Genomic DNA, 22,375 nt, shown 5'->3' with positions numbered 1-22,375 from the left:
TTTAATTAGAAGAGCTGACATCTGAAAATTGTATTGCTACCAGTTGTTAATTGATACTAACCAAAAAGTATTGGCAAGGAACTTCATGTTTCTGAATGAATTTCTGCCAGGGACTGGCGGAGAGGCAGATGACTTTGTACCTGCCTGCTCTGTGACTTGTACCTTTCAAAAACCACATACACTGCTGTGCTCACTTCCTGAAAAATCATTTTAGACTAGATGGACCATAAGTACCATCAAGTTCATTCTGTCCCAGCAGCACTTCTGAGCCAGCTGGTATGCTGGTAGCCTTAGCTGAAAGTGACCTGTCACCTACTAGCCTGGGGCAGGTGGAAGAAATAATCTGGAGTGCACCTTATGACTAATGGCCTGGGAATGCTGTCCTTGCACTGCAGTCCCCAGCTCCTGGAAACCCTGGAGTCTGCATCCTCTGGGGCAGTGTACTTAACATCAGGTACGCTTAAAAATAATAATCAGCTGATCCAAATGGATCAAAAGACATACATGCATTATATCCCTAATAAGCCCTCAGTACGTAACCTTATAACAGCCTGAAAAAAACTTAACTAAACACTCAGGCTATAATATTAGACATCGTTAGCAAGCTTTGATCAGACTAGGTAGAAGAGATAATTTCTGGCTTGCTTTATGATTAAGGTATGTAATTAAAATTCTTGATTGAATCTAGTACTTGCAATTGGTAAATGTTTAATTTACCAATTTAACAGGCACTGTCAGTTCTTCTGTGCAAAGGAGATGCCCTGAAATATTTTTTTTTCAGGCCCCAACTAAAAGAGCTGCTAAGTATAACGCATCCATTCTGATGGTGTGGATGGGATATTCTTTCTCTTGTGTAGGGATATCTCTATAATCCTGAATTACCTCCATTTTACATATTGAAGTTGCCCCGAGCAAGCAAATCAATTTGAGTGACAGGATGTGGGAGGTGATCAAGTGCAGCAAGATGAAAAATAAGATAAAAATGAAGACACAGACAAGAAATGCTCACAGAGTATGTGTGCATCGGAATGATGCACAAATAAGGCTTAAAACAGTATTGCAAAGTTCTTTGTAATCTGATAGTTAGATCCTATACTCTGCTGTAGGCAGTGTTTATTTCAAAAGTTGGTATTTGTATTTGAGAAGCCACTGTTTTAAGAAATTCAGTGTACTGATTAAATAATTGGATAGCTAATATGGAATCCTCAGCATAAGGACTCTAAAGGCCTAAATATGAAAGCTAGCAGAGTATTATTATGAAATATTGATTAATATTAAAACCTAAAAATGAGAGTTCTGATACTACCATATGCAGTGGTGCACAATCTCTTCCAATGCAGCTAAAGCTTCTTCCCATATATCTTGTGGTGTATATACCCTGCAGAACATAGGGTAGTGTAAAAATATCAGAGTAAAATATATTAGGTACAAGGTCATAGTGGAGCTCTGTGAAGTTAAATTCTGAGCTAATTTCATATTTCTAATTTTGAGATTGAAATTCAACTCAAGTGAATTAGTACAGTGATTTTTGTACGGATTCAGTCTAGCAAATGTGTCTGTTGGAAGAATTATTAGAGTTCTCATCATCTTCACTGTACACTTGAGTCATTCTCCATAGCATGGAGGAGGTATTTTGCACTTAGTATCATGTTCTTTCTTTAGAATCAGATTACAAAATATTCATCTATGCACGTGGCATTTCTAGATCATGTCTCTTTTATTCAGCTTTAAACAGATACAGTCTCCATAGGAATGGTGTGTAGTCCTTAATCAATCTGAAAATGCAGCTGTCCTAACTTAATTTCCTCTAGTATCTTATTGTGGTTAGTTGAATTGGTGTGCTATACCTAATGAGCTACATAGATTTAGTTCCTATTCCCTAAGCATGTGGGTTTTAAAGCTTTTGATGGGTTTTGTTACATGAAGAGTTTACAGTTTTAATTTTTTTTGTTTTAATAGGATCGAAAACTTCTTGCCACAGCTCAACAGATGCTCCAAGACAGCAAGACAAAAATAGAAGTTATAAGGATGCAGATTCTTCAGGCAGTTCAGACCAATGAATTGGCTTTTGATAATGGTGATGGACTAGAGAAGAAATATGAATCTTGTTAATGTCAAATGCCACATATATATGTACCCATATGCACACAGAACTATGATAAATTTCTAGTGGGAAGGTTAGACAAAACCTGCATGAACCGAAAGTAATCAGAGACCAGGCATACCAGTGTTAGGATGCTAAATGCATCAGACTTGAAGCAAAATACCTTGAAGCTTAAGGACCAGAACTACAGTTTCTCTTCATCTTCTTTATACCTTACATAGTCCAGTCTTGCTTTGTGGTCTTCATTCTTGCTCTATGCATGTTTTCTTTTGTCTTGACAATAACTAGCAATTTTCTTTAAAGTTTATATAATCTTTTCAGTGTCCTAAAAATTAATTCTGATACAGGTATAAAGCCTGTCATACTTGAATAGGTTGACCTTCCTCCTACTAGCAGGAACACAGTTACAGGGAAACTTTTACTATCTTTATATTAGTATTTAGGCTTGACTGAGAAATAATCACCTTCTCAAAAAAAAAATTTTTATCTTTTTAAAAAGATGTCTGACTTGAAACAGGTATACTGCATTCAAAAATAGTTTTAAAATTGCTTATCTTTATTTTATAAAAAAGGCAAACAAAAACTAACCTTGAGCTATAATAGCATGAGTGTACTAAAAGTTGTGGGCATATTGGTACATCTCTGTTTTGAACTTCATTTGTATGCATCTCTGAGTACTGAAGTTGTATCATGATGCTTGTAATCAGGGCCTCAATGTGTCCTAGGTACTGAAATGCTTGTGTTTGTTTCGTTTTGTGGAGTTGGCTTTGTTTTGTTTGTTTTCACACTTCTGAGGCTTCTGGCTTTTGTAACACCCCATCTTAGCATGTGGATTATGCATGTCATTTGTTCAATAGAAAAACAAAAAAAAATCCTCAAAATCTATAGCCCCCTTTTTAACGCAGACTTGCAAGAAAATTAGCAGCATGAGCAGGATAAAGTATGCATCTATGAAGTTGTTGTATCTGTATTATGTATTAAAGCTAGAAAGGGTTTTCAAATGCCTGTCCTAAGAACAGTAGGAACACAAACAGTAAGGGATAGGAAACCTTTTCTAATTCTGTTTTTGAATCTTAACACCATTAAAAGTGGATATTTAAGTTCTTAACCCAAACTATTTGGGTAAGGCATTGTATGAGACCTTACATTCTCCCTGCTTGCACAACCAGATACCCTAAGATTTACAGTGAAGCAAGAGAATTACCAGAAACTGACATGTGTGTGTATACGTATACATATATCAGGAATATATGTACCTACAGAGCAGTGTGAAAGATAAATCCTCAGAACATGATTTGGAAATGTGTAAGTCTCAAAACCTCTTTCTTGCCAGATGAATGATGTAAGGGAGGTTTGGCTTCATACAAAGGCATTTGTCCCATAACTCCCCTAATGACATCTTCTATTTCTTGCATCTTCTAGCAATTACAGCCCTTCAAGGAGTAGTATCTGGTTTTTGGACTGAGGCCTGATTACTTCTTTATTTCTTCAAAATGCAGATGCTTAACATTTTACTGTTGCTTTTATGACATACTTTTACTTGGTCTACCAAATCTGCATTTTTTTCCTCCTCTGTGTGCATGGGGAAGGGGTTAGTATATAGAAATTAAACAAGGGCATGGTCTTCAATGAAGTTTGTTTCTATTTCTTTTCAGCAAAACCTGTAATAAGCCCTCTTGAACTCCGAATGGAAGAGTTACGGCATCATTTTAGGATAGAGTATGCTGTAGCAGAAGGTGCAAAAAATGTGATGAAATTACTTGGATCTGGGAAGGTTACCGACAGAAAGGCACTTTCAGAAGTAATTTATGTCATTACAATTTCTGAAAATTTACTTTAAATGTTCTTTCAAGAAAGGAAAAAAAAAATTAATTTTTGTATTTTAAAAAGGCACAAGCAAGATTTAATGAATCAAGTCAGAAGTTGGACCTCTTAAAGTACTCACTGGAACAGAGATTGAATGAACTTCCTAAAAACCATCCCAAAAGCGGTATAATCATTGAGGAACTTTCATTGGTCTCTTCGCCCACATTAAGTCCCCGTCAAAGCGTAATATCTACTCAGAACCAATACAGTACCCTGTCCAAACCAGCAGCTTTAACAGGTATGATTTCTGGAGCTTTTTATTTTTCTTAGATGGTTTAAAAGAAGTCTTTAGTGCCAACTTTGATGCCTTTCTGGACATTCTTCATTGTTCTTTTTCTAGACTAAGGCACTGAGAATTTTCAAGCAGAAAAAATAAATGCAGAAAAGTTTTAGATTTATTTGTTGACTGTTTTTTAATCCTGTTGGAAAAAAGTGAAGTTCTGCCCTTAAGTTAGGTCACTAGGGAATAATACTAGTAGCGTTGACTGTTTTTTTTATCTTTAGATTATCAAGGACTTTAAAAAGTGGTTAAGTATCATTATCCCCATTTTACAGATGGGGAAACTGTGGTGCAAAAGGGTTAAGTGACTTGTCCCTGGTCACTAGTATGGTACCTAGTATGGCAGAACTGGAAATAGGTACCATATTTCCTTCCACTCCCTGGACCACACTGGCTTCCTAGAAGGTGATTTATGCTACCAGAAACTTAGTATCTCCCTCTTTGGTTTATAAATATAACCAACAAAAGTGCACAGGGCTGTCAACGCCCCTGTTTTGGGGTAGATTTAATTTACTGCAAGGGAACATATTTATAAGATGTAACACAATTTTTCATAGTTGGGTTCACTTGGAATTATTGTCCTTCATTAGAAGTAAACTATTTTAAAAGATGAGACATACTTTAACAAAGCTTTTAAATATTTACCTTCTGATATTCTTAAAGAAAAGCAAATACTTTTGACCACTTTGAGAGTATGTTGGTTTACTAAATTTATTTAATAAGTGTTCACATAGGAATCATTTATACAGGTAATGTTCGTTTTGTGTCCTAAAAAGTTGTATATGCAACTCTTACACTAACTGCCAACAGAGAAAGTTTGCTAAAATCTCTAATTTAAATGCTAACTCTCTTTACACGTGTATAACTGACATCAGAATTTAGTTCTGAAATAAGGTTATATTTTAAAAGAAAAAAGAGGAACTCTTCTGCCAAGCTGCAACAATAATACAGTGGAGGAAGTCTACCTGTCTTACATTTTGGTTCAGTAAGATGAGTAACAGAGGGTAAAAAATATCAGAACCTCAGACAAGAGCCCTTGTGAAGATGCAGATTCCATCTAACAAAAAAAAATTCCCCTCAGATGATCAGTAACCATGGGCAGGCACAAAATATCATGCCTTTGTTTTAAAACAGCCTTTTTTTTAGTCTTTTCCTGTAATACATAATCATAGTAATAAATAATTCCTCTTTAAAGAGTATCAACTGATACATATTAGGATATATATTAGCACTTTCTAATAGGAAATATCAGAACAGAGCTACATGCTTGTAAAGTTCTTAATGGTTTCACTTTCTTATTAGCTACACAAAGAGCCTTTGTATTGAACTGGATTTAAATGAAGAGTGTCTTTGTATTTTGTGTCTAACATTTTGTGAAAAATAGATCAATGCTACTGTCATACTTTTTAAAATGCACTAACAGGACTTTCTGATATGTATCCACTCCTTTTACAAGATTATGACCTTTCTGTTTATTAAATTCTTAGGAAAATAAGCAGAGATTTGGAATGAAGTTTTCTTTTACCTTTTAACCTGTTTTGGGAGCCAATAGCATCTCTTTTGCTATGTTTTTGATTATATTATGTCCTCATAGCATAATATTTAGAGCTGTGGCTTATGATTGTTAGTTCCTTACAAGATGGGATTTCTTCTCGAACTGCTTTGTCAGTGTCTGTTCTGTGGGCTTTAGTGTTGCCAGGCCATTTGTAGGTCAGGTCTGACTTAAGTTTCTGTTACAAAAGAGTACTTCTAAGTTTTGCAGTTACATACATCTACCATAGAAGCTGCATTATCCTAGGAGCTGTGTTTCTAGATGACTATATGATTATGAACTGACTAATTTCACTGCTTTTAATAGTCAACTTTGTTCCTGTTAGTGATGTCGTAGTTGTACAGATGCTATCTTTACAGGATGAGGTAAGCCTACCATTCTTGAAACCATCTGTTATGTTCAGATGCTTCTGTACTGCTGGAGGAAGCTCTTTCAAATTAAAACTGAGCCTCTATACCTCATCTGTTTCAAAAAGTTGAAGAGTAGCTTCCTGTTTCAGCTTTTATAAAGCCAGATTCAGTCATGTTAGAACCATTCAATGATTGGAAATTACATACTAACTCCTATTTGACTTCAGCATCAAGCAGGCAAATTTGATTTATTTGTCTTAAACAAATGCGTAGTCACAGTAGTCAATATGTTCATTTTAATTATCTAAGTGATTTATCCAGTATTACATGGTTATGTAAGGCTCACGGAAAAACTAATACTCTCCCATCAGCAAGGAGACCCATCACTTTTAACTTCTCATTTTAAAAAATGACATAACTGACTTGGGTTCAAGTTGTAAGTAAGATTCCTAAGAGAAAAGTATTTCAGAGGCTAACATTATAGGACAAAAACTTATTTCGTGGCATTGTAGTAAACTGTTGCTCCTTTTAGAAGGTTGACTCCAACATTTTTGACCTTTTTTTTAATGCTTATGTTCAGTAGGTTTGTCTTTCTTGGGTCTATCTCTTGATTTTGTCTGATATTTCTGTTATACCCAGCAGGGGTTAGAATATGAGCTATTGCTATAAAACCAGTCATTAGTCATTCATTTTGCACACTTGAGCACAGTTTTTTTTTTTTTTTTTTCCTGACAAATAATTGTTTGTCCTGTTCTAGGTACCCTGGAAGTTAGGCTAATGGGTTGCCAAGACATTTTAGAAAATGTCCCTGGTCGATCAAAAGCCACCTCGATTACACTACCTGGTTGGAGTCCGAATGAAGCCAGATCATCTTTCATGAGCAGAACCAGTAAAAGTAAAAGTGGGAGTAGTAGAAACCTTCTGAAAACTGACGACTTGTCCAGTTCAGTATACTCTTACTTCTCATATTTTCATGCTTATCTTTTATTTATGCTTTAATGTGCATGCTGTAATCTTTAATTAAAAATACCAAGTTGTTTTGAGACTTTAAAAATAGCTGTTTCTTCAGCTGTCATGTTGTGATGGATTACAAAAAAAAAAAAAGCCCACACTATTATGCCCGTAAGAACCAATTAAATATGAGAACTTTTTTCTTTTTCTTTTTTTTCTTTTTGAAGGAAACCTACTGAAGATTTTTTTGTTTGTAGAAAATCCTCTTATAGTTTTAATCTGAGTTTGTGTACTTTACTTACAGATGAAGTCTGTGCTGTACTGAAGCTGGATAACACTGTGGTTGGTCAAACCAGCTGGAAACCTATTTCCAATCAGTCATGGGATCAGAAATTTACACTGGAACTAGACAGGGTAAAGATGTGGTCTTACTCCATTGACAGCTGTAGTTGATTATGTAGATTAGACTCATGTTGCTTTATATCATTTTTTTCCTGTTGTTGCGATTACGTGCAAATTTCACATGTGCAAGTATTCCTGTGCTTAACAGAAGGAGTTCCCTGGAGATAAGCTGATTTGCTGGGTTGCCATTTTACAAGTTTTACCTCTTCTGGCATGTGAAGAGACATAATATTTTTGTGTAAGACATAACACTTAACATCTCTTTAGTCTGTAATGAAGGTGCTTAAATTTTTATTCAGATCATCAACTTCTCTTTATCAGGAAATTCTCGTATTTGATGGAGTTTAGATATTTTGGGAAAGCTGTATCGTAGAACTTTTAGTATTTATCCATAATACACATGTTCTCATGTGAAGCAGATGGATTCCTTTTTCAGGAGCAATAAACACTGTTAGTGAATTTGGTTTCCTACAACTTTAAACGTTATTTGTATGGACTTAAGTATATAGAATGATGCTCTTCTTGACACACCTTTTTAAGAGAATTTCTGTTATGTAGGTTTAATTAAGTATTTTTTTATAGATACCTGATACTCATAGTATCTTAAGGGGATACAAGGACTTTTTTTCTTCAGCATGAGCAAGTGACTCAAAACTGGTTTAGCTTTTCATGTGAATGAGGCGGTGATTGCCACTGGAGGACTTTCCCAGCAAGAGAGGAGGCTATAGATTTTATAGATTTCTGGTTCTTCCTTGCTTTTACCTGTGCAATTATAATTTAGGGAGATGTCATGAATCCCAACAGCAAGATACAGAAGCAGTTCTTGTTAAAGTTTTTGGCCCCTCTTCATGACCACATTAAAAAAAAAAATGCATGTGTTTCTACAGATACTGTATAGTCTTACATCATGATGCATAGCCAGATACAAAAGTGTCACTGTACAGCCATGAAATGCAATTTATACTTGTTAATTAAATGGAAAACTAGCAAAGTTGAGCTTTCTAAACACAGTTAAAAATCTCTTCCTGGAGCTTAAGCTAAGATGCATGTAATTAGCACTTTTGTTTGACTGAAAAAGTATGTGTGTTTGTGACTCTCCTTCTATTTTGGGGAGTTTTACACTTACAGTTCTTATTTGGACACTGGATATCACATTTGAACTGAAGCAAAATGTGATTATCCTAGTGAGAGTTTGCTCTGTACAGTTAGTTAGCCTTGACACTTTTTTTTTTTAAAGTAAAAGCTTTACATCTTGATCCTTGAGGTATTAGATCTTATGACTGTGGAGAGGTAACTATTGCAGAACAATTACCAAGAAGTAATTTCCTGTGTGTGTTTACTGTCATAGTCACGGGAACTGGAAATCTCAGTTTATTGGCGTGACTGGAGATCTCTGTGTGCAGTGAAGTTTCTGAGGTTGGAAGACTTTCTGGATAACCAACGACATGGCATGTGTCTCTATCTCGAACCCCAGGGCACTCTGTTTGCAGAGGTAAGAACGTTTCATTAGAACACTTGGGCATACTTGTAGCTATTATCTTGCAAAATAGTTTAAGACTTTTTCTTAAACATTTTAAGAACATGTTTTGTTCTGAAACTTAAATTATAATGTGCATTATTTGAACTGCAGGTTACATTTTTTAATCCAGTTATTGAAAGAAGACCAAAACTCCAGAGGCAGAAGAAAATTTTTTCAAAACAGCAAGGTAATTGTTTAATATAAATACATAAAGCTTAAAAGTTGTACATACCTGTGATATTTTTTTAGTGAGACTTAATGTTCGTCTGTGAATAAAACGGCTGATAATCATGTATTTGGTATTGCACTTAGAAATGTTTTGGTTTAGAATTCCTTATTATGTATTAGCATTTAATACTGAATAATTAGGAATTGCTAAGGAATATGACAAATTCAGTTTGTTCTTCATAAACTATAAACTAATGAATATGATTTTTTTGTTTTTAATTATAGCTTTTCATAATAAGTAAGGAAATTACTTGCACTCTTTCTTTTTTCACAATATCCACAGGCAAAACATTTCTCAGAGCTCCTCAAATGAATATTAATATAGCCACTTGGGGAAGGCTGGTGAGAAGAGCTATTCCTACAGTGAATCACTCTGGCACCTTCAGCCCTCAAGCACCAGTGCCTGCTACAGTGCCAGTGGTTGATGTACGCATTCCTGAACTAGCGCTGCCAGCCAGGTAGGCATATCTACCATTTTTAAGTACTTTTAGGAGCAAGAGTAATGGCGAAATGTTTACACACTGACGTATATAAAATACGTTTATTCTGCGAGACTGAAGACTTTTCGTTGTTTTATTTCGGACATCCATTTTATACACATACAACACACACAAGATGTGCTCTAGGAGAAATACAAATAACATGATTTTAAGTTGGTTTTCATATTATTAAAACTTGCCTTGCTGTATACTGAGGAGTTATTTATTTTCTTGCCAGTGACTCTCCTGTAGCTAAATTGGACTTTGAACTTGAGCCTGAGCCTCCACCTGCTCCACCCCGTGCATCTTCCCTTGGTGAAATATGTGAATCTTCCTCTGAGATGAAGGCTCCTGATATGCCAGCTCAGGTAAGTAAATTTAAGAATTTGGGGCTATATAGTTTAACGAGGTTGTAATATTGGTATCTTTATGATGGACTTATTCCTGTGCACTTCAGCGTTACGCTGCCTGTTGAGACAATTCTGTATGTGTAAGTTATGGATGCCCTGATTACTTGTTTCCATGGTTGGTGTGTTTAATTTCCCATGTCACTGTTTGGTTCCATCGCGAGGAAAAAAAAATATAAAATCCATCAGAGTATTCAGGGAAAAAGTGGTTTTATTAAAAAAGGGCAGAATAATTGGAGGAACAGGTTTAAAACCTTGCTTATCTATATCATCTTGAGGTATAATGTTTTAGCTTAGATAATTTCTGAGTTAAGAATTTCTGCATCCTTTTACTTTAGCGATCTTTTAAATTTTGACTTATTTTTCCTTCCAGGATGAAGTAACAGCTTTTGATTTTGAAAATGGCAGAAATAGTATTGTTCCAAAACTCCAGCCTGAAATAATCTGTGAGCCTGATGTTCCCCATTCAGACATAAAATATACCAACGTCCGAGAGCCTGAAGATAGAAGGTAAAAATGCAATATTTTTAGTGTTGATTATGAATGTTTGTTAAAGTTAACAAACTAGAAGACTTTTTTTTTAACGTTTATTTATTTATTTTATACAGAACACAACAAAGATTTCAGTTCAGTCTGAAGGATTTCAGGTGTTGTGCTGTACTGGGTAGAGGACATTTCGGAAAGGTAAATGTCAAAAGGCTATATCAAATGTCAAGGTTATATCAAAAAATAGATATAAGACTTAAATCACTTATCTTCTGTTTTAGGTGCTGCTGGCAGAATACAAAAACACAAATGAGATGTTCGCTATTAAAGCCTTAAAGAAAGGAGATATTGTCGCTCGTGATGAAGTAGACAGGTCAGTTTGTAAAATTTAATACGTGGATTACCTGAATCAATTGCTTTCTTTCTGCATGCAACACACGTGTAAGCCCTACCAACTGGTAGTTAAATTCCATGAAAGAGCAAAACAAGTCATCTTCCTGCACAGTTGGCTGTTACAGACCCTTAGCCTTTGTTCTGGGGCAAAGAGAAAGCAGTACTGGTTATTTTAGTGCCCGTCTTACCATGCCTGTATTTTTAATTTTTTCATCCATTCAGATTCTCTTGTAATCATTACTTCTAATTACTTGTTTTATAGACTTCCATCACATTCCAGGAGGACAGTGACTGTTTTCTTTGCTGGCAGAAACATATGATGGTATTTCTCAACCTGTAACATACCGTCATACTCTGTCCATCATATTTTGCCTTAAGTCCCATGTATACACCACTATTATGTTTTTAATCTCTTTGCCCAAGAACTACGATCTTACTCTGTCTGGAAGTGAAATGGCAGGTAGAAAACTGTCTAGGTTCAATGCAAGAAGATGCTTTTACAGCTGTTTAATAATCACTGTTTTCATTTGAATTGCAGGAAGACAGATAACTGTATTAAGAATAAGCTACAAATTAACCAGCTGGCTTACAGAGAAATAATCGGGAATGATTGTAGACAGATATCTGTAATATCATTACTCTTTTTTTGACTATATATTATACACAGTTAAAATAAAAATGGATTAATGCTAATGCCACATGATACTGATGCATTCTGATTTGGAAGGAGAACTAGCAGGATTTAGTCTTCGTGAAACACTGGGTTGCCTATTTCATTTGTGAAAGACAAATGCAACTTCTTGAGTATCCTGGCATCAACTTACTATGTGTGGAAGTATTAAAAGTTCTTTCCTAAAAGGAAAAGTATTCTTATCTTCGAGGAATAGAGGAAAAAGCATAAGATCTGTGGTTTGGGATTCAGCTTTAAATTTTACTGATTTTTCTGTTTGCAGCTTGATGTGTGAAAAGCGAATATTTGAAACTGTGAATAGTGTAAGGCATCCCTTCCTGGTGAACCTTTTTGCTTGTTTCCAAACCAAAGATCACGTTTGCTTTGTAATGGAATATGCTGCTGGTGGGGATCTGATGATGCACATTCATACTGATGTCTTCTCTGAACCAAGAGCAGTGTGAGTATCCATCCCTTTTTATGCCATTAATGGAAGGGCATTTTGTTCTGTTTCAGTGAACAAGAACTGAAATATTCATCACCACACACCTCTGTGTTATGTCACTTCGGAAAATACTGTTCAGTTTTTAAAAGGGCAAAGATTCTAACTGATTTTATCAGAAAAATACATATGCAGGTTTAGTACCTGAATCTAAGTTGAATGCAAAAATGGTATACAGACATTTAATGTTTATAATATTTTTTTTGGTAAAGATTATATTACAAATTCAAAATCATAATTAAAATAACAGGCAAGGCCAAAAAAAGGAGTAAGACAAATTAGAAATTCTTCAGTGGCATGGCAGTGAACACTACAAGAAAACTTACCTTCCAGCTTGAAAGCTGCAAGTTTAAACGCTTTTGATATTTGACTTTAAAATCCTGACCATCTATAAAGCTACTGTAGTGGGTAGTATTAGTGGTAGGGGGACAGTTGAACCAGATGATCTTGGAGGTCTTTTCCAACCTTAATGATTCTAATCTGTAGCTGAAAAGGCAAAAAGTATAATCTTCAGAGGACGGCTAATAAAGGATAAATTACCATGAGCTTCGCATTCTGAAAAGCAGGACTAGAATCCATTAAATCTTTACATTTCAACTTTTTCAACAGATTCTATGCTGCGTGCGTTGTTCTTGGACTTCAGTATTTACACGAGCACAAAATAGTATATAGGTAAGTAGTGATTGATGCATTTCAGAGGAGTTTCAGCTATTCTGAATAGCACTAAAAAAAATTTCTCGAATATTCATTTAGAGATTTGAAGTTGGATAACTTACTGCTGGACACAGAAGGCTTTGTGAAAATTGCTGACTTTGGTCTTTGCAAAGAAGGTAATGGCTCTTAAATTTCTTTCTTTATTCCTAGGAAAGTTCTGTCATCTCACTTGCTCTTGACTGTTCTGTGAGATTTGTGAACTGCCAAATGTATATAGAAGGAAAAATACATCTCTGATTGTACACATGGGGAGATGAAAGGAAGTTCCTTAGTGGGGAAAATACCAAGAACATCTGAGCATAGCCTTTTTTTAATCTCAGTTGTGAGGAACACCTATTCTGACTCTTAAATAATTTTCTTCATTCTAAAGCTAAGTTGACAATGAAATCAATCCACACCTCAACTTTTACAGTGGTCTGTTTTTCTTTACTCTCAAATAGTTGCATATAAGTATATAGAAATGACAGGCTAAATATACTATAGCTAAAAATGAGAAATTTATCCCAAAAGGGAAGCTTAGATGCTAGAAAGTAACTCTCAAGCATCCAGCTACTGGCAACTACCTTTCAAATAAGACAAAATAAAGGATTTTTCTGTGTTGAGGAAAGTGCCTTTGTCAAACCCCATTGGAGGATATGGGGAGGGAAGATCTGACAAGGTATATTTCCTTCTCCAATGTGTATAGCCTGTCTCCCAAATATTTCTCTTTTAGTTAGCCTAAGAGGGAGAGGAATTCCATAAATTTGGTAGGTGGTCAAACATGATTATTGCTTTTAACAGCCTAGGGCAAGTTGTGTGACTTCAGCTACAAATTCCACAAATGATGAAAGGAAACGAGGACCAAGAAAGCTCTTTAGTTTACTGACTGCTACTATAAATGGTTTTCTTAAGCGCTCCATAGCACCTCCACGCACATAGTGGCACATCAGTGCTTGTGGTGCTGTTTCTAACTATGCCTTTCTTGCACAGGGCTTATTTTGCTCCAGGTCGTTTCACTGCACTCTGTGTTTTACTTTACTGTGGGTAGCCTTGCCATTGCAGAAGGATCTGCAATAGGCGTGTTTGACTGAACTAGGGTACCACATTTTCCTGTACAAGCTAATAAAAACATTGCATAAGATTGCTTGCATCTTTCCAAGCAATGATAACTGGGTGACAGAAGTGTAATTGGAGGCTTGATTTGGCTCATTGTATAGGGACAGAGAAGCTTATATTGAAGCACACTTGGAACAAGGGCATGAGAGAGAAGAGTTGGGGGAAATGTTTTATATACCTCGTTTAGACTGAGGTAACTGAGACAGACCATGGAACCTCAGTATCACTTTGCTGAAGTTGTGTTAGGTTTTACTTGCTGAAGGAATAGTTTGTGGACTTGCAGAAAATACTGCTTGCTTTTCATTAATTGTAACCTTTCAGGAATGGGATTTGGAGACAGAACAAGCACATTCTGTGGCACACCAGAATTTCTTGCTCCAGAAGTGCTGACAGAAACTTCCTATACAAGAGCTGTAGACTGGTGGGGTCTTGGTGTACTTATCTATGAGATGCTAGTGGGTGAGGTAAGTTCTAGTAAAGATACAACACAGTCATAAGACAAATATATGTTAAAATATTACAAAACTATCATCCTGTCAACATTTAATATGCCCCTATATACCATAGTTATATCAATATACAGTATGCGTAGGCATACCTAGTTTTACTGTGAGCATTTTAATTTCATAAAGTAGGAATAAATTCTGAGCAGCTCTTTATAGCATTATAGTAGCTAGTATCAGATAGATATCGATTAGTCATGTCGGGGGCGTGAGTTACCAGCTGCTGTGGAAGTGAATGAGTCATAGTTGGTCCAAGACTTAACCTCTAGATTTTTTTGTTTTGCTTCTAATTACATCATTATGCCTTAAAATCAAATGATGGTAATAGTATATTAATGCCAGTGACTCTAAACAAGAAAATAGCACATCTGGATTGGGGGAGCTCAGTTTCCAGCATGCAGGGCACAGCAATCCTAACTTTGATTTCAGTTTCCTTGTTTGTTATTGTCAAATTTGGATGCACACAGCTTATAGCAGGCTTCTGCTTTCAAATGTTCTAGGGGAGAAAACCAACTCCTTAACTCATGCAGCTTGAATGCACGTAAACCTTAATTCATAGAACTGGATAGTAGTGAAAGATTATGCCAAATGCAAAGTTACTTATGATTGGAATTGCACGTGCACTAAAACAGAATGCCCCAGTTCTGTGTAAATGGGATGGTAAATAACTACTCAGTTGTTTACTATTAATGCATACATAGCCTGGCCTCCTGGTCTGTTTTCTAGAGTATCTCCATGATATCTCCATTTTCATCTTGTTGATGATAACAAAGATGGTAACTCCTTTCAGGTTTAAGGGGGGGAAAAAAGAAAAAGTGTGGGCTGCAACTTTCAAGCCACCTTATAGTAGTTTCTGTTCTTAAGCTATCACATGCTAGAGGTATTACAAAAATAAAGTCTTCCACTTGTTACTTGTCTCAAAGAAGAGCTAATAGAGGCCTTCCACATTTCCTGTACATCTCGTGTCAGAGTTCAAAAAGATACTACTTCTAGGTTTTACTGCTTTTAAAAGTACACTTTAAAGCATACTCCTTTAATTAAAAAAAGAAGGGGGGAAGGTAATGACTTTGCTCTCTTCCTTATGAAAAAGGACTGTATATTTCTGGGACAAAGGAAAGTTTAATTTTAGGGAGTCTAACTCCAAGTTGTCAGCTGAATATCTTGTTTTAAATTATAAATGATTTTTAAGCCTGTTTAATAGTTGTGGGGTTTTTATTACTTACATTATAGTCTCCTTTCCCTGGAGATGATGAAGAAGAGGTGTTTGACAGTATTGTAAATGATGAAGTACGATATCCACGCTTTCTGTCCACAGAAGCCATCTCTATAATGAGACGGGTAAGAAAGTAATAAAAAACATTACAGTATTCCCCTCTGACCCTGTTTTGTCTCCTACCTTAAGAAAATTAATCACTCTTATAGAGAACAAAGTACTCTTAAGAACCTATATGCGACAATCTTTTCTACAATTAAATTTCAGGCTTGCTTCATTTATGCTGTGCCATGCTGCCTATCACCGTTTTTTTTTGCCTTAAACGTAATGTCAATGCCATTTCACTTAATTATTCAGGAGCAAGTTTTTCTTTTTGAAATGTGAAATGCTAAGATCTATTTTCTCCCTGAACTAAGTTTCAACATCATCTCTAACTAGAGAAGTTCCAGTTTCATTTTCTAGCAGAACACTGCTGCATTGACTTGCTTGGTAGATTAACGTAGTCACATGAACATTTTAATTTAAAGACTTTCTAACTAACTCTTTTTGGTTTCATTCCAACTGGGGTAGGGAACTCTATACACGTGGCATCTACAGCTCTGTTCTTGGCAAAGATAGGCTGTTTTTGATTTTTATTAGTGCTATTCCTTATTGTAATGTCTCTACTAGCTTCAGACATCATCTTTAGAAGTCTCAGAGGCTTATCTCAGTTGATGGAAAGGCATTTCCTGGGGAGGGTTTCAAGTCTTGGGAAGCAGTCTCTTTGCTTAAGCCACTGAATATTGTCGGTCTAGCACCCAGTTCAGCAATGTGAAGCAGCATTAAAGTTAAAGCATGTCACAGTAACTACTGTTACTTATTATTAAAGTTAGAGCATAAACATAGCTCAAAATGAGTGCTTCCTTTCAGATTGTTTTTCTAGAGTAAGGAAAAAGAATACAGCTTTAAGGCAGTACTGGAAAAAGGTAGTTTTATCTTGAAGTGCCTCTATCTACATTGGCATGTGGAGAGAATACTGCTACACTGCACCCAGAATGCGCACACAGTGAACGTTGTGTTTACAGTTTACTAGGTTTATCTCTGTGTACTGTTCTCATCTGAGCCAATCCTATACTCTCAAATAGTGGGCTTTCATGGGGCCCTTTGCCTACAATTTCACGTTACTTTGATTCCATTGTGGAAAAAGACCACAGTGACGAGGTAGCCTCAAGTAGAGGCTACCTAGAAAACTGCTGTATTTGGCTGGGTGTGTAAAGCAGTATCCACCCCTCTCCTGGTAAATCAACTGCTATGAAATAGCTGGACACAGCAGACAACAGCCTAGTCTCTCTTTTGAGCCAAGCAAGCTGAAATACTAGCTTATATAGATTCTATGTCCTCTCCAGCAGAAATCAGATTTAGTATCTCTGTGCTGAACGCTAGTCCCACAGATTACCTCAGGTACTAAGATGCAGTACATATTTGCAGAGTAAGACAGGTGAATCTGCTCAGTACATGTTCAGAGCTAGGCTGCTTGTGGAATCTTGCTGTGAGATCCGGGTGTCTTTAAAAGAGCACTGCTGGCTCTGTCTACAGCTTTGTCCTCACCTTTCTTTGGAGGACCAAGAGTTTTTCATAGGTCAGGCAGTATGAACGTCACTGTCCATCCAGTCTTGGTATCGACTCTTACACAGTAGCATTACCCATGAACTTTCACACTAAAATATCGCATGTTTTGTCAGCTGCTACGAAGAAATCCAGAACGGCGTCTTGGAGCTGGAGAGAAAGATGCTGAGGACGTGAAAAAGCATCACTTCTTCCGGGTGAGTACAAGCTAGTGTTAGTTCTGAGGACATTAGCGAGTAGAGATGGGAAACTAAACATCAGTTGGTTTATTTTACAGCTAATAGATTGGAATGCTTTACTGGCCAAGAAAGTGAAGCCCCCTTTTGTACCCACCATTAGAGGACGAGAAGATGTTAGTAATTTCGATGACGAATTTACCTCTGAAGCACCTATCCTCACTCCACCTCGGGAACCAAGGATACTTTCTGAAGAAGAGCAGGAAATGTTCAGAGATTTTGATTACATTGCTGATTGGTGTTAACTTCTAGACACTGTGAAATCCTAGCTGACTGGCTCACAAGAATGCCTCTCTCAGAAGAATACCAACCCTTCAATTGCTCTCTGTGCCACCTGTAGCTTTTTTTTTTAAATCACATGAAGACCCTTTTAAGTACTGTTTTAACACTCTTGTGAAGAGTGGCCTCTTTGTATATTGTTTTTTATCTGAGCACTGGAAAGCAGGTCTATGGAGTTCTTAAGCTGAGTGGGTGAATCCAGGCCGTATTGAGCTTCCCACACATGGGCACACTTGGATCTGTACTTTCTCTCACTTTTCTATGGCAGATTACATTGCTTTTTAAGTATCTGCCTTAAGTGGGAAAAGCAGACTTTGAGCTAGGTAATCACTTAACTCTACTCAGCCACATGAAATAGAAGTTTGGGATACTGATGACACTCGCACAGAACATGGTTCTATCTGGAGAAGGCAAACGATTTCAGTTAAATATTATCTTGTGCAGTCTATAAAACTACACATTTCTATGTACACTTTCCTCTTGTGTTCTTAAAATAACGGTATTGAGAACAGCTATGCCTTGTTTTATAAATTTTCTATGGTATTTATTAGGAAAAATGTTAAATGCCTTGCCTCTGAGATAACAACAGTGTAAGTGCTTCCATTAAAAAGAAAAATTGAGGAAAAACCCAGGAAGTTTACCAAAGCCACTTGCCAAACAGTTCTGCCTTCAAGCTTTTTAAGCATGGCTTAAAGCCCTGGTTGAAATGAAGAATGTAACAAGGATGTTGCTCAGTCTAACTACAAAGAGCAAAGCATATGCATTTCCCAAGCCCATCCACTTCTATATTCAAACTTGCGCCTTTTCCACTCCTGCAGTGGACAGATAAGTTAACCATTCTGTATTTAACCACCTAGATCATCCTGTATCTGCTGTACAAATCATCACCTTTAGAAAACATAAGGATTTTCAATGTATACATGCTGTGAACATGTATATTTGGAAGTTGTAATGTATTCTTATGTCCAGGCAAGTAATTTAATTATACCACTTCATTAATTTTGCACAGTGGCCATGTGAACAACATAGAACTCGAGTGAAAAAAATATTCGTATACCTTTAGGCCACTGAACTCCAGAACTTAGATTGGCAGTTACCAAGGGTAAAAGCAATATGTTGTAACAGAATGTATAAATATTTTTGATAAAAACTGTATATTTTATAAACTTCCTAACACTAAAGCTGTACCTCAAAAGTTGGAAAACAATTTAGACCGGACACTGTGTGTACTTGGAAACCAAGATCTGTTTTTGGCACCTGGTGTTCTGCAGGCAAATATGAGTTCTTAGAAAATAAATTTTTCCATGCTGTCCTTAGCTCTCACACCATTCAGAGTTTGTGTATTCAATCTCACAGGTGCATCCTAGCCAGGAATTTGCTGTTGGTCAGCTAAGACAGTGAGAATCAGCACTCGAATTCAAAATCCCTAATTCTATTCATTCAAAGGAAAAATGGAAACCACTTGAGTGTGCAACACTAAGGTGGTTGTTTAAAATCATGATGCTGGACAGACCTGCAGGGTCAGGCAGAAGAAAGGCTTAAGGAAAAAAGGGGTAGTGGTTCTAAATCAGGCTTGCCCCACCCTAGGAAGCAGGAAGGCATCTTCACCAGCTCTACAAATCATGTCAGGAAGAAGGCGTGAACTTTTCAGCATTACTTCTTTCCAAATTCTAATAAATAAGAAACAAGTTATGTTCCTATATCAAGTGGAAACTAAATGCTAAATACTTTTGAGGTACAGTCAGCTTACCCCTTTTTGGTTCCCAAATATATATATGAGCATCTAACAGGGTGCTTAACACTTATGAAAGTATCCTGAAAAATACCTTTTTGTAACTACATCTTGTACAGAAATCTTTTTTTTAAATCTAAGTAAATCACTAAAAAAAAAATTAGATGGCAGGGTATGTTCACCCAGTTAAGCTGAAAGAAAGCACTAATTTTATCTCTGTAGTTTTTTAAATATTTTTAGGCAGATTAAGATTTTAAACCCTAGATTGTAAATATATTTTGCTATACTTTATCTGTATGTGGCTGCTCAAGCACTTTGTAAGGAAATTAGGATATTTTAGAATGGTACACTATGCATTAAAATGAAATGTGCCTTTAACAATGTCATTTTAAGTGTTTTGCAGTCATTAATATCACAAATTAAAGTTTTAAATAGAGTAATTTGTAAATTGTGTCCCAAACATGATTTTGCTGTTTCTTGAAGTGACAAGTCATGTTTTTTTTCTACAGGTAACTTCAGAAAAGAACTTGCACTCAGGAAGGGACTTACAGAAAACTAGTCTCTTAGGGCTAGTTCATTGTACTCTGCCCCCCCACACACACTTCACACACTTTTTTTTTTCAGTCTGAGTAAGTGACCAGCTCTGAACATACCTTCTTTCAAACTGAAGGAAAGTCATCTTCTCTTGTTTGGGTGAACAGTCCTGAGAAGAGCAGGAAAAGATCCCATACATTAGGTTGGCCAGCTTGGCTTGGCCTTCTTCCCTCACAAGCTTCCTTTGAGGACAGTGGGAAACAACCCTCCCTCCTGGGTATTTCTTCATTATTTTTCCCCCCATTACATAGGGCAGCTCTGTAAACAAACAAAAACCTGCACATAACCCACAGTAAACCTGTTCTTTAAGCAAGAATGAAACTTTCTTTTCTGAGTTCGTTTAGAGAATAAATCTTTTCTACGACTTTTAAGAACAAGCTAAGGTTTCATGAGGCTACTACTTAGAGCCACCTAACTTCAGTACTTAGCTAAGCAGTCATTCCAGAAAGGGCTGGATCCAAATGAAGATTACAGGGAGTTTTAAATAGTCTAAATTGCAGTTCAATTAAAATAGGAAGCACCTAAAGATACCAGGCCCTGTCCTTTGTTGTCTGGGTTGAATCCAGTCCTTCAGCTCGCCTGTGTCATCCCAGGCTCCCCGCAGGACCAGCTTCCCACAGCCACCACCTGTACTTCTTAGCAGAGAACCCAAAGCCTACCAACGCCCCGACCTGCAGTTGGCCTCCTTGCCTGCACTTCAGGCTCTGCTCATCATACAGGCTTGGCTTTGGTAATACAAGGTAGTTAGCTAGCAGGCTGGAAGTGCTCAGAGCCAGCACCCTTTGCACCTGGGAATGCGCCCAAATCAGGCTGCTGAGGTGCCATGACTCTTCCCACTAACAGGAAACACCCAGCTCAGAAGCACACCACCAAACAGTCACCACTCCCGCTATGCCATCATAGAGTGGCTCTTCCTGCCACCCACCCCCACTAGCCTTTTCACTTGACACTTTTATTCAGGAAATAGGGAGAGAGCAGCCTCATCATTGAGCAAGTGGTCACCTTCCGTGTTTTGCTCAGTACTCAGGTTGTCCACCAGGAAGTCTCTGGCACCCCAATAATAGGCTCTTTTTGCTGTTCCTGGAAAATCAGCATTACTCACTGCTTGCAGTTCCTGGAGGAAGACGGCCTGTGGCTGTGGCCTTAACAGCAAAAGGCAGACAAGCAAGCACATCTGCCTATTCTCCATCTACCGAGTTACCACATGGAGCCAGCTGGCTCCTGTGCTGCACCTCAGCCTAAGGGGGCACTGAGCCTACCACGACAGCTCAAGTCCCAGGAGAAAGGTTCTCACGGAACAGCATCTCTTCAGCTTCACGTCCATCTACCACCAGTCCAGCTCACAGCAACTGAGTCCCTCTTCAAAAGCAAGAAGCGTCTGACCTAAATAAAACACATGACAAAGTATGGTAGCTTGCCCCAGGGACATATGTAAAGTTTAAACTCAATCAGAAGAGATATAGCTATCACTTGTGGCATTAAGGAGATTTAAGATGCCACCAGACATTTAGAGAGTGCTTTTTCAAGGAGCTATGACTACTGCCCAGACCAAAGCTGCCTTTAAATGATCGGAGGCTTCCAATTTGTGACTATTAACAGCAGTCTCTGCTGGACCAAACCTGCTCTCAGCTTCTGGGGCTATAGCCTCGATCATCTCTGTTTATACATTTCCAATTGACACAAGGTAAGAACACACCTCCCTTTCACCAGCAGAGGCAACGTTAGCCTGTTCTCCAGCTGAAGGCCTTGGAAGAACTCACCCACAGAGCATCCTGAAGCACTGCATGGCCCAAAACCCAGAAGAGGAAGTCTCACCCGTCAGTATAAGGCCTGCGACTGCAGGGCAAGGCGTCACAGCTCCAGAGGTCAGAGGCGATTACAACAGCTACAAGAGTGCAGCAGAGCTCCCGGAAGCCACAGAGCTTCCTTACAGAACAGAAACCTTGTCTCCAGCAGCTTGCACCTTTCCCTGCACTGAGAACCGCTGAGGGTGAACAGCCAGGAACACAAAGAGCTCATTCCTGAAGGAGAGGCTTCTGTGAGAGAAGACAAGTTTCTTAACTTCATTAAAGCAGCTTACTAAAGTGTTCGTAACTGCCCCAAAATGAATTCAAAGTTGTATGATTTTTTCTCCCCTAAAATGCTATACATCAAGCTTAGTCTATTGGGATAAGAAGTAACTGTTCTCCCAGAATATACAGCCCCTTCAAGCATA

At 37.3% G+C, this 22,375-nt stretch overlaps 1 protein-coding gene across 2 annotated transcripts in view; it reads left to right on the top strand.

Moving 5' to 3' along the window:
- PKN2 (protein kinase N2) overlaps nt 1-19,998 on the top strand; it is a 54,033-nt gene extending 34,035 nt beyond the window's left edge. For both annotated transcript variants that reach the window (XM_040564814.1, XM_040564815.1), the window contains exons 4-22: nt 1,960-2,077; nt 3,760-3,905; nt 3,995-4,208; nt 6,910-7,095; nt 7,408-7,517; nt 8,854-8,997; nt 9,136-9,211; nt 9,536-9,710; nt 9,970-10,099; nt 10,512-10,648; nt 10,747-10,822; nt 10,906-10,997; nt 11,971-12,147; nt 12,799-12,861; nt 12,943-13,019; nt 14,320-14,462; nt 15,732-15,839; nt 17,436-17,516; nt 17,597-19,998. In XM_040564814.1, coding sequence (XP_040420748.1) covers nt 1,960-2,077; nt 3,760-3,905; nt 3,995-4,208; nt 6,910-7,095; nt 7,408-7,517; nt 8,854-8,997; nt 9,136-9,211; nt 9,536-9,710; nt 9,970-10,099; nt 10,512-10,648; nt 10,747-10,822; nt 10,906-10,997; nt 11,971-12,147; nt 12,799-12,861; nt 12,943-13,019; nt 14,320-14,462; nt 15,732-15,839; nt 17,436-17,516; nt 17,597-17,800 — 2,457 coding nt within the window. In that variant the 3' untranslated portion in view covers nt 17,801-19,998. The remainder of the gene's footprint in view (nt 1-1,959; nt 2,078-3,759; nt 3,906-3,994; nt 4,209-6,909; nt 7,096-7,407; nt 7,518-8,853; nt 8,998-9,135; nt 9,212-9,535; nt 9,711-9,969; nt 10,100-10,511; nt 10,649-10,746; nt 10,823-10,905; nt 10,998-11,970; nt 12,148-12,798; nt 12,862-12,942; nt 13,020-14,319; nt 14,463-15,731; nt 15,840-17,435; nt 17,517-17,596) is intronic.
- Nucleotides 19,999-22,375: the final 2,377 nt, after the last annotated feature.

Source organism: Cygnus olor, chromosome 8 (genome assembly GCF_009769625.2).
Source record: "Cygnus olor isolate bCygOlo1 chromosome 8, bCygOlo1.pri.v2, whole genome shotgun sequence".
Classification (NCBI taxonomy): domain Eukaryota; kingdom Metazoa; phylum Chordata; class Aves; order Anseriformes; family Anatidae; genus Cygnus; species Cygnus olor.
Note: the sequence above shows the minus strand (reverse complement) of the source record. Positions and strands in the feature narration are given on the sequence as shown.